This window comes from Lissotriton helveticus, chromosome 1_1, assembly GCF_964261635.1.
Source record: "Lissotriton helveticus chromosome 1_1, aLisHel1.1, whole genome shotgun sequence".
Lineage (NCBI taxonomy): Eukaryota > Metazoa > Chordata > Amphibia > Caudata > Salamandridae > Lissotriton > Lissotriton helveticus.
In genome coordinates, this window is record NC_136057.1 from 899,767,974 (window position 1) to 899,781,358 (window position 13,385).

Here is a 13,385-nt window from a genome sequence, read left to right on the forward strand (position 1 = left end):
CGCATTGCTGGAGTGTGTCACAAAAGTGACGCAACTCCAGCAATGCATCCTTTCACATGGGGCAAGCCCCATGTGAAAGGGCCTGCGTCAGTCTTACGCCTGCTGTGAAGCAGGCGCAAGATTTTGACGCAACAGCGTCCTAAAAGTGACGCAGTGAAATCTCATAGATCTACCTAGATGCGTCACTTTGTAACTATGACTCAACAAGGTGCACGCACCGGCGGTGTAAAAGTGACGCATGGCCTCATAAATAAGGCCCTCAGTCTTCTACTCTCACTTTTTCTTTCACTTTCTCTGTCTCTTCACTCCCTTACTCACCTTGTCTCACACTCACTTGTCTTTATCCAGTCTGTATCTCCACTCTTTCCTAAACATTAATGCTCTTTTCTTACCCTTCCACACCCCCGTTCCTTTACTACATTTTCTTCACTTATCCTCATTCCCGATGTTCACTCTCCTTCTCCTCACTCTCCTTACCCACACTCACTTTCTTTCAGTCCCCCTACTTCACTTCCCTTCCCCCTCATCCCTTTCTTTGCTTTTTCACTCATTTTCCTCTTCTCTCTCACTGCACTCCACTTCAGTTACTCTTTTTCATTTTTTTAAGAATACAGCTCTTTTTTGAGAATTGGAGGTAATTCTAAAAAGAACTTTTTTTTTCATCTTTTTTCGTTTTTTTTTTCTCAACAAAAACAAAAACAGGGAATGGCAAACTGCTCAACAGGAGCAAAAAAAAAATCAAAATTAGGGCTGGGGACGGCAGCGGTGGTTCTCTATTGCTCGAGCAATGATCAAAATACTTTGTTCCCCGTAACAAAGTAGTGCATCACAATGTTTGCATTTGATTGAGGCCTCATTAAAAACAGGCTGAATATCTGGTCGCCCCCTCACCAATGCAGTTGCTCCTCCAGTTGAAGTAGAGGCACCATCCCTTGGAGCCTCTCGTGCCAGAGCCCTGACACTCTCCCGGGCATAGTTCTGGGGGTGCCTCCTCTGGACGTGCCGAATCATAGTTGAATTACCAAAACTGTACTTCCTTCTGGGGTCTCCTCGGGAAAGTACAGTATGGCAGATCTTACACTCCACCTTTGGAGCATTTACTTTTTTAAGTCCCTCAGGTATAGAAATTTGTTTCCAAATGAAATGTTCTTTAACCTTCAGCTGAGGAGGCTCTTCATCAATAGAACACTATCATATCCACTCATACACCTATACAGACACTCACACGCTGACACTCATCCACAGAGTTACTCACACACCTAGTCAGTTATGCAAAGAATCAATCATACTCCCATTTCCTCAACTACACAGTTTTACACACTAAACCTTACTTATTCAAACATATACTAACACATACTTACTCTCTTTTACAATCACTGATACAAGTACACATTGATCCATACAGTCACTTACGCAATCACAGTCTCTCATGTATAGTCATTTATATATGCCAACTCTCACATGCACTGTGTTTTACATATGTACTTACTTGGAAATGGAGCACTGAGATAGCCATTCACTCACCAACCCACCCATGCACACAGTCAACCACCCATACAGCTCTTTCCACATGCACTCTTGAACCCATATACCAAGTGAATCAACTGCTCACACATATAAGCACAGAGTCACACACCTCCCAGCCACCCACACACACACTCACCTTCACATACAAATATTTGGGCAACCAATCAATAACCCATATAACCACTCATATAGCTACTGATCAACACATGCAGCAGCTTACACAACAACAAACATACTGATGCACACATTCATACAGTTTAGTTACTAACCAATGCATTCAATAAGACACATTTAATCACTCACTCATACAGTCAGTCACGCACCTACTAAATCCTTCATCCAGACACTCATACATACAATCATTCTTCAATATATAAAACATATTTTTACTTTCAGAAACACACATTCACTGGATGATGTCATCAGTGATGTCATCAGTGATGTCATTTGAGATGTCATCAGTGATGTCATCAGTGATGTAATTTGAGATGTCATCAGTGATGTCATCAGTGATGTCACTGACTATGTCATGAATGATGTAATATGTGACATCATCAGCAGTGGATTGCGGGCGCGCGAGTTATAGTGAGTCCAACTAACTATAACGTGGGAATTTCAATGGTTTTGTATGAGAAAAATGTTCAGCTAACTATAACTGGTGTGAAACCTATGTTTTTTTCAGTGAATTTCAAAGGTTTTTTAAATGCTAATTCCTAACTATAACGAGTGTGAAACCTATGGTTTTTTCAGTGAATTTCAAAGGTTTTTTAAATGCTAATTCCTAACCTATAACGTTTGTGAAACCTATGGTTTTTCAGTGAATATATATATATATATATATTATATATATCTTTATTAATTACCCTGTACACCCTAAAAAATAATCCCACCCTGGTCCCTTTAAATACCCCTGCACTCCATAATCATAACCCACCCTTAAGCCTTAAAATACTCCAGCACCCTTAAACAGTAACCCATCCTGACCCTAAAAATACACCCTGCACCCCAAAACCCAAACATAGCCCTGAGCCCTAAAAATGTTATATTGCATTTGCATTTGTCACGCGCACTGTTACTCTAGAGTGTTCTGGCGCGAGGGAGAGCAAAGGTAGGAGCAGGAATCGAATTAGCAAATCATGCTGAACAGGTGTGTTTTTAGCTGCTTCTTAAAGAGCTGAAACTCCGAGATGTGTTGGAGATCAGCAGGGAGCGTATTCCAAGCCTTAGCAGCCTTGACAGAGATAGACTTGCCCCCCAGTCGCACTCTGCAAAAGCGGGGAACGACCATCTGGCGTTGTACCGCTGAGCGCAGAGGGCGCTTTGGCACGTAGAAAGCGAAACGCTTCCTAAGATAGATGGGGCCCAGACCGTGAAGAGCTCTATGGGTCAGAGTAATCTCTTTAAACTGCACCCTCTGGGCTACCGGAAGCCAGTGTAATTCACGTAGATACTGTCGTGCGCTGGATCTCGTTGGGGCATTAAAGAGAAGCCTGGCTTCGGCGTTCTGAATAATTTGGAGCCTGCGCAGCAAATAACTCAGCAACCCCAGGAACAGGGCATTAGCGTAATCCAGCCTAGACAGGATCAAAGTGCGGGTGACCGTCTCTTTGGCTGCTTTCAGGAGAAAAGGAAACATTTTCCTAAGTGTTTTGAGAGTGCCAAAGCAGACCCCTGTCAGTTTTTTTATATGGTCGCTAAATCGAAGGTCCTCGCTAAACCAGATACCCAGATTTTTTGCTGGCCCTTCTTCGGACACCGGACACCGGGCAGGGGAAGCCCGGAGGCCACACACGGGTTCTGAAGTCGTCAGGAAACTGGCCGTAGAGAAGGACCTCCAATTTATCCTCGTTACATTTGAGGGAAGCCCGGGCCATCCATTTAAATACTGAGGTTAGACACGTCTGAGCAGTATCCCTGCACCCCTGTACCCCAAAATCCAAACCTAGCCCTGAACCCTAAATATACCCCCAGTACCCCAAAACCCAAACCTATCCCTGAACCCTTAAAATACCCAATCACCCCAAAACATATACCTCAGAACCCCAAAACATATACCCCTATACCCATACTTACCTTATCCTAAAATATTAAAAAAACATGCTTTTACCATTCATGCATTCACAAAAAATTTCGTTTTAAATGTATGCGTGGTAAAAGCATATAAAATGTACTGCCATGCGTTATAATGGCATTGCGGAGTCATAGTATATTCGTAAAAAAAGTATGTGGAGTGATGGTATGCGGGAAAAAAGATTCGGGATAATGGGCGTTTACCTGTAGGCATTTCTGTTGTAACAGTGTAATGAATCTCCTAAAACATCAATAGCATATAAACATGCAAGCTGGCTCGTGATTTATAACAGAACCCTTTCTTTCCTTCCCACGTGTGCTTCCCATCCGATGGCTTTGCACCTCCCTATCTTGCTCAGCTCATTCCCAACCACACCCCAATCTACCTGCTTCAGCGCCTAAGTCAGCAGTGACAAGTCCTGATAAAAGGTTGCTTCTCCTCTAGGTCTCCTGCATTGTCATACCTCAATTCTAGCCTTCAAGAGAGCAATCTCTCTGAATGCTGTCAATACAGGCATCGAAAATCATCTCCCCCATCTTAGGGAACCCTTCTTCCATCGGAGCCTCCATTCTTAGCACCCTAGCTTTGCCAATGCTTGGATCTGCAGCACCCTAGCTTTGCCAATGCTTGGATCTGCTTATCAGACACTACTTTCCTAATCTATTGCACCCATCTAGCTCCCGCTCACCCTTTTTTGGGTAATTGTATTTCTTCTAAATTGTATTCTATTGAGTATTTATATACATTTAAGAATATCTGTTCATTACTAAGTGCAATAAAGCAAAGTTTAAACCTACATAACCAAATTGCAAAGAAACGTTGGATGGTCTGTTGAAGGCGAACTGCAAAGTTGTTCGGTCTTGTGGACTCTGATGTCCGTATAATAACCAAGGAATGTTAATGTGCGCTCATGCCCTGTCATATTTCCTGGAGAAAACTATGTGTTTTTTTTTAGATCCTACAGTTTTTGACGAGTTAAAAAAACAGGGTTAAGATTTTTATCATACCAGACATTTTAAAGTGCCATTTATTTTAATTAAAGTGTTATTATCATAAGTAAAGAAAATGTTGTGATACTTTTTCGCAGAAATGTACGATAATGTCATGGTACTGCCTGTCAAGTGTCAGTCTGTGCACCTTGGCGGAAGGTCGCAAAATATCGCACATACATGAGCCGTTTCTACAGAAAGTCATTTTTAGCTCTTTATATGGATAGAAGTTAAGGATGAGTGCTATGTTTTTCTGAATAATGTGAACAACGGTTTGACTTTTTCTTGTAGTCTAAATTTGCTGTGAAGGATAGCAAGTATATTAGACCAATATATTGTTTGAAAACAGACATTCAACGATAATATTTAGCAGGCTCCGAATAAAGAAAAAACATGGGCAATACCTAAGTAATCACGAGTTTTGCACGCGAGTACAAAGGTGTCTCTGGTTCTCCCTCCTGGCCCTGTATGTTGTGTGCTGCTATGTTAGCATGTCACAGTGAAGTGCTTCAAACAGCAATTACCAATAAATAGCAACGCACACATTACAAGCACAAAACATTTCAGCCACATCTCAGAGGGCGAACTTCAGATGATATCAACATACCCACAAAAGTAGTTACTTTTAACATCACTGCTGATGAGAGGATTATTCAAAGGTATTAAACTGATTCAGATGCCCAGTGAGTGAGAAAAAGAATCAAATTCAGTCATTTATGTTGTGATTCCTGGTCTTGCCCCGTGTGAAAGCCACTTATCGATTGAGTCTTCGCTCTAATGTTGCCCATTAATGGACTTCTCTTAATGATTAACCTTTATAGTATTGCCCGCATTCATTCATTTAAATCCACATTGAATCCTCCAATTTTCCAGTGGGGTCATTCTTGCATCTCCGCATTAATCAAACTGGTCCTGTGGATGGTCTCGCAGATTTTTACCACTGCAGAGCGAAACTTCGATGACAAGCACATCTCTCTGTTTCTTTTTCAATGATACCATCACTGCATGGTTTGGTCTTCATGAAAGACGGACATTTCCATTGATCCCTTTGAGAGTAGCTTTTCTATACATTGACTGATGGAATCAACGTTTTGTTTCAGTTGGACAATACAGTGTCAATGTATGCTTGGACATTATTTGTATTGAAACCCTTCCTTTCAGTTTATGTATATATGTTCTTTATGATTTCATCACTACATGCCCCTGTTGTGTATTTTTGTGAGTTTTCTTTGGTTCAATTCCATCCAAAAATCACAAAATGAATGACTGAATTTGATTCTTTTGGTCACTCACTGGGCAACTGAATCATTTTAAAACCTCTTTCTATTTCTGTTTGAATGATTCTCTTGTCAGCAATTTACCTTACAACAGTTAGATACCCAAGCTCACATGTTTTTTTTGTTCACTCTTTTATTCTAATCACTCTTAACATCACTACAAACCATTACCATCAAACATTCTCACATTGCTTTCTACTTACTACGGAATCGTCAAAGTCTAGGCGAGAAGGCACTGAACATGTTATGGTACAATAGTTATTATCTTTCCATTTCGGGGGAGATTTACCTACTTTTCACGTAGCGCACTGCAGCAGCTGCAAATGCTGCTACATGAAAAGGAGAGAGGAGGAGAGCTCCCTATTTACTAAAATAAGGTATTCTCCTCCCCTCGCTTTAGCGCCGGTACTGAAATCAGTTGCTGTGCACCATGGAGACACCTTTGCGCCATGGGTCAACGGTGTCTCCTTGAGACTAGCATAGGTTGTGTACAGGAAGAGTAGCCTTATAGTACAAAATACAATGCTAAGACTCACTTCAAACCTTTTCCCTCTTTTTATACGTGCTGTACAGTGCAAAAGGAAGGAGAAATTAAAGCATTTCTCCTTCCTTGACCTGCTTGCAAAGGGCGCAGTTTTCTCACGCTAAACCCAATATACTTTAGTAAGTAAATTGGGTTTAGCGTGAGAAACCATGCGTGGTTGCATGGGAACGCCCATGCATCACCCAAGGTACTCCCCCTTGGTGCAAAGTAACGTTCAGTAGGAGTTGATATCAGAACCTTAGGGCTTCCGCTGATCAGCACTCACCTATTCTCATAAATCTTGATAGGGAAACCGGAACATAGCCGATAGAACACTCGTGGTGGAACATTGTTATAAAGGTAAGGAGAGTTGAAGTTGACAAGACACATAGGTGGGCAAAGATATTTTGAATTTGGTTGTGGCGCTGATGACCAGCAATCAAAGGTTTTTGAGGGTGGAATTGATGGTATCTCATTTTTTGAGAGTGGCAATTAGCCTTCCAAGCATCATTATTCATTTCTGGAGGCAAGTAAGGTGGTATTTAGGGAGGCTGATGAAGAAACTAATGATTTAATTGTTTGATACTGACCAACGAACCAACTACTACACAGCACAGCCTTTTCAAAATAAAAGTGAAAAGGAATCAGAGTTGATGTAGCAAGACAAATCCATTTAAACTTTCCAAAATTGCCTATGACCTCATACTGCTATAATTATTGAATACTGCAATCTCTGTAAAAGAAACATGTCTCTAATTTCTTTATAATAGGAGACTTGTGATGCACCTAGTCACCTATTATAAAGAAATGGCATCATAACTCAAGTGTAATAACTTATTGCAGTTGAGTTCTGATGTCACGATGCCTGCTGCCAGAGCCAGCAGCTGAACCGAAAGGGGGGGGGGGTCAGGTCATGTAGCATATTTAAAACAGTGGTTTAGAGAACGAAAAGGGTCTTTCTACCTCTCGCAAGATGGCAGGAGCCATCTCTTGCTGTATAGAACTCCCTAGCCCACCACAGAGGTGTAGCTACTAGGGGTGGGCGTTTCACTTCGTGGAATTCCATGATAACCCCGCAAGATTCTGCAGAGTTCCTCAAATGGACTGAATTCAGCACGTCATTCTGATTGTGCTGATTTTTAGCACCGGGAGGTAGTTCCACATTGAAAAATCAGCACAAACTGCACCATGCAGTGCACCAGAGGATGCTGCTTCTTGATTTGGTTTTGCTGCCACTCAAGTAGATTTTCTACTCCAACAGCAGCTTTCCCACACGAACAGTCGCAACCGCCCGCATTGGTAAAATCTCGCCGGTTGCCCTCCTAGTTCCCGAAAATCACACTAGGGGATACCAATTCTTGCTCGCTCTCAGCAACTTACCATGGCCGCGCTTTATGCGAGCAAAAACTCCACCATGCAGCGTTTGGCAGAATTGGGTCAGAAGTCTATTGCATGCGTAACGCGGAGTGGCCAACTCCGCCGATGGAAAATAATTTATTGTCCACCCCTGGTGGCTACCTACGGGCTACATGCCCACAGAAAACCAAGTTTGACAGCAGCTTCTCCCTCGCTGTCCTTGCCGCCAACCTGTCTGCAAAACAAAAGAGCAGCCCCTCTCATGTGTGTCCACCGTTTACCCTTCAAAGACAGCTTCCCCTTTAAAGTTTACCTTTTGGGCTCACACCCAGTTGTGTCTTCCTTTCAAGAAAGGGTCATACCTCTTTCAGAGGCAGACCTTTTTTGTTCCTGAGAGTCGTTCACACCTCGTCATAGGAGCACATAAGGCTCTCCCATGTCCAGCAACCGTAAATGACCACTGGGAAACTTTAGACAACAAACTGGCTACTCACTAAAGTTGCCTCTTGCGCAAAGCTACATTAAATTAGGCCTGGGCGGAGTTTCGTATAGTGAAACTCCGCAAAGTCACAAAAAAAACTCTGCCACGCTATACAGAATTTTGCAAGCAGCAGAGTGCATCTGGTCATGTTGTTCATGTACATTTTCAGCCCTAGGTGTTTGTCCCGCGCTATAAAATCAGCACGAACTGTGACCATCTGTGACCGCCCAGGCTGAGAAATCCGACCGTCCGAGTTGAGAGGTGGACTTTCCGTGCTCGCTAACTTGATGTTATCTAGCGCGAGCAAGGAAAACACTCCGCTCTGCTATGCATGAGAGATACTTTAACTTTGAGGCCCTGGGTAACCCTTGAAGCAAAAACTAGGGACTTACCCTTGAAGCCAAAACCCTTTGCAACACATCTTAGAGTGTCATTGGTATTTGTCTGTACAACAGCTAGTGGGCATGATGACATTCTAAACACTAGAACAATTGTCCCTACCTGGAGACGTGGTGAAATAGTTATCCTTTCAACACCAGAAAAAAACAAATTAGTGTGAATGCACTTCATAGGTTAGGTCATTGTAATTAACTATAGCACATGCTTAGGGGCACACTACAATTATAAAACGTCAAAAATTTATTGAGTCAATTGAGCATATCAAAGTTCAGAAGATATCCTGAAAGTCAATTTGGTTCTCAACAGATTTGTACCTATCTCTTTGTGAAGTGTTCCTATCAAATGACAGTAGTAGACATTCATATTCCAAAACATTGTTCTTTCCTTTATCTCATTTGTACAGTTGCAATTTTAATGTATTTGTACGTATGACATAAATATAAGAACAATTTTCTGGAATGAACAAATAAGAATATGAACTCTCTGTTGGGGGTTAAAGGGCCAGAGATAGCAAGGGGTAGTTATAGAAAGGTGACTTTTTATGTAGCAGTGCCAATGTAAGGGTTCACCATGCAAAAAGTCCAGACGACTCCTATTTAGTTTAAGGGATTTACTTTAATAATCCCAAGTGCTCTATTTGTGGTAGTGTGCTTGAGCAGCTCAGACTTATCAGAGGGGAGTGTAAAGCATTTGTTGTACACGCTCAGTCAATAAATGATGCACACACTCAAAAAGAAAGCTGAGACCAATTTAGAAATATGAGACAGATTTGTATATAAATTTAGACACCAAGTTCATTAGAATTGCTTTTGTAAGTTCGGGGTTATTGATTTTACAAATAAATAGCAAAAATACTTGAATAATAATTTTCGACATATGAGCCTCAACGCTGTAATGTTACTACAGGAGAGGAGAGGAAAAACACACACAGCAAACATATATTTGCAGTTCAGAAGTGCCCTTTTGGACTTACGATGTAGGGGGCTGTAGGGGCCGTAGGGGGCCAAGGTCCAAAGAACCACCAGCAGTTTTAGGTTACATGCACTGGGGTGTCTGGATGCAGATGTGTTGGTCAGGATGGTAGCCTCAAGCACTACACTGTAGGCTTTAGAAGATTTAAACCAGGTCTGTGCAGGTGCACGCAGTGGCTGTGAGGGTGGCAGCTGCAATAGAGGTGCAGGGCCTGATGGGTGACAGCAAGGTAAGCGCCAACAATGCAGCCTCAGGGTGACGCCCCCTGCCTATAGAGATGTCCACATGGTTCATTACTCATTGCCGTCTCTGGGGAGGGTCTGGAAATATTTGCCATTGACAGGGGAAGAGGAAGCAGTGAGGAAACAGTGCGCTGTAAAAGGAAGCACAACTTGCCCAAAATGAATGCATGTGCACCAGTCCTATTGACTTTGCCATGGTGTGACATCGGGATGTATTGACCAATGAGCACTTGATTCAAATTGTTTTGCTGGTGGAACTCTACAGAATTACATGGAGTTTTTATGTAACTCCGTGGAATTCCGCAGAGTTCCACCCACCCCTAGTTAGCAGGGATCCATTGCACTTCCAATAAAAAGCATCAATAACAGTGAGCAAAAAGTGGGGCTGACCTTGTCAAAAAGAGGCACTTTCCTACAGTTATTACGCAGTTCAAGAAGGAACATTCACACGTGGCTACAAAGATCCTAGCCAGAGAAAGCCATTTACAATAATTGTTGTTAGGAGGTACTTATAATTCTACACATTTTTGGGGGTTACACTCTACACAAGAAATTAAACAATGTGTTAAAAAAATCACAAATATTTCTAAGAGCAGAATAAAGTTGGTGTTCCAGGCTCCCTATTCATGTTATCTACAAAGCTTGATGATCACAAAGGAAAGCAAGTCATATGTTTTAAGCTCCTCTACCAGTAGTGTCTGTTGCATTTTAGGATGTTGACTCTCAAAGCAGCATCTTTCAGAGATGGTCACCAGCACGTATCTCATTTTATATTTTCAGCATGTGCTTGTCATCCCGTTGGATCCGCCAATCCTCCCTTCAATACCAGCATGTCGTGTGACTCCAGCAATGGAGACTGCCCATGCAAGCCAGGTGTGGCTGGTCCTATTTGTGACAAATGCATGGTAGGCTATTGGGGCTTCGGAGACTATGGTTGCCGACCATGTGATTGTGCTGGAAGCTGCGATCCACTCACTGGAGACTGCATCACCGGGTACGTGCACTTCTATATATGCCTTCTTCAATGTTCTTTAGAATCAACTCAAATGGAGGTTATTGTAAACAATGAATAGTGTTTTACAAAATAAAAGATTTAATTACATCACTCACATATATGTATGAAAGGGTACAGAAGGCGATGCCATATGCCGGTCTTCCACAGCCTGCAAAATGCTGCGGGCCATCAAAGAGCAGGGCAGCATATTTATGTCAAAGAACCCTGTTTGCAAATGTTAACAGGGTGTTGAGTAGATGAAAGTGCCCTACTCTTCTGTAGCCAGCATCATTTTGTAGAGCACAAAGGACATCTTTGGTAATGTGAAGACAGCAGCGAGGCAGCTCTTAGATGCTCCATGTTTTTAATTTAGCTCCCTGACTTGCCATTGGACACTGCAGAGGTGGAGGGAGTCATGGAAGTTCCCTTTCCTTTGGAAAAGATGGGTGTGGCAGAAAATCAATCTCACCCCTTGACCAAGACGGGGCGGTGAAAAATTAAAACATACTCCACTCACCCTTGATTAAGGCAGAGGAGGAATACACACCACTCCTGCTCTTGGACAAGGTAGAAGTGGAGGGAGAAAAAAAAACTCTCTGGGGAAGATGCAGGGTTGAGACCAGCAAATTTACCCTCCATTGTCCAAAGAGGTGGAGGTTATATGAAAAACTCTCTTTTTTAAAGTTTCTCCCAATGTTTGCAAGTACTGGAAGAATTAAAAAAGATGTGCCCTGAACCTATAGGCAAGGTGGGAAGACTAGAAATTATACAAAGCTTGGTTTAGGCCGATGTATGGGGGTCTTGAACATGTTTCCACAACATTTCCTTTGAAACTGCAAAATGGCACGGCAAAATTGCAATTTCATTATATTTGCTAATGATTATGAATATTAGATATATTTAACAAAAACATGTTTGTATTTGTGAGCGGTGTGGGTAAGTGAGGCATAACCAACATCCCTCTGCCCCTATGGAAAATGGACACTGGAATATCATGCACCACATCTATATATGGGTGTGTAAAAAATCTACCCCATCCTCGGGCAGAGAGGTAAGATTAAGTCACTAAAGTCCCATCTCCAATTGGCACGGTAATGGTTGCAAAATAACTCCATTGTGTCCACACTTTTGTTTAAGATTGTGCTACTGAATATCAACACTAAGAATATCGTGGCATACTAATATCAAGGACAGAATATTGAGGGACAAAATATCCAAAGGTATGTGCATGAAGGGAAGTACAGATTTACCATTCCTAGCTCCTAATCTACGTACCTTGAAAATATATGTACCACATAGATACATATACGTGGAGTTAAGTATAGAAACTCAAGACTTTCTCACAAGAGAATATTTTATTTTCAATATTCTGTCCTCAACATTCTGTCCCATTGATATTGTTGAGTCAATATTCAGGGGGCAAACCATTTTTTTAAATCTTTCTCTCCATGTTTGTGAACATCAGGAGAGATCTAATAGAAATTCTCCCTCTCCATTGGTTAATGTGGCTGGAGAGCAGTAAACCCCATCTGTTATCGGCCAAAGAAGGTTCAGACATAAAATATTTCACCTCTTTTGCAGGTTATGTTCATGGGAGTAATACAATGTGCCACAGATGTCCCTCTTTTTGGAGTAAGGCAATGGGAACAAATACACCCTGGACTTTCTGCTAGGCAGTGGCCTGACAATATCCCACTTATTAACATGGCTAAAATCAGCAGAATATGTTCTAAATACTCCCACCCGATGTTAGCATGGCAGGGGACAAAGACCCCTCTGGCTTTGCTTGAAGGGGGGCAGTAAAATAGATACGGTTGCCTATTTACAATGCATTGGCAAATGCTCCTCCTATGCTTAATCAAGAAGGGATGACAAAAAAGACCCCATGCTTCCGCAGGGCAAGAGGCTATAGAGCACCTACTACACCTGCCCACCACTGGACAATGCAGGGAGACATTCACTCACTACCACTAGTTCTTAGGCAAGGCAGAAGGTGGTTTGTAACCACAAGCACCAGGACAGATGTCACATGTGCCACCATTTAACAGCCTCAAAGAGCACAAAGTAGAAAAATGTATTATGGCACAGCTTACCTGTTACTACTGCAGAGGTTTCATCCTCATATCACCAGAAGCCCATAAAATCGCCATTGAGCTGTATTTACTTTTTATAAAATGCAGCTCCAACCCTAAATAGGTAAAAAGCTATAGCTCAATGTAGTGCTGTAACTCCAGCAAGTATTTCTTTAATCTTCACACACACTGCTATTTTGTTGGTTTGTCTTTATCGATTACAGAGAGGACTAGCACTGTGAGAGGGGTAGGTCCCTTCGAGTCAAATCAGTGTCTTCAATGGAGCACAAAGTGAAGGTGTACCTCACTAAGCATGTGGTCACTGGACAAGCATGCTCAATAACCCGCTTCTAGGTAGGAGAGAGTGACCCTCTGGTGGGAAGTACATCGGCCTGAGCCTAAAGAAATGCTATGGGGCTGTTCTGTGGTGGAAATACGTGGCACTAGGAAAGAGCTGAGTCCTGTTGAGGACATATTTATTA

At 42.2% G+C, this 13,385-nt stretch overlaps 1 protein-coding gene across 2 annotated transcripts in view; it reads left to right on the forward strand.

The window, feature by feature from the left end:
- The window catches only part of NTN4 (netrin 4), a 567,299-nt gene that overhangs the window by 466,464 nt on the left and 87,450 nt on the right, over window positions 1–13,385 (forward strand). For both annotated transcript variants that reach the window (XM_078675865.1, XM_078675873.1), the window contains one exon: window positions 10,618–10,831. In XM_078675865.1, the coding sequence (XP_078531991.1) occupies window positions 10,618–10,831 (214 nt within the window). The remainder of the gene's footprint in view (window positions 1–10,617; window positions 10,832–13,385) is intronic.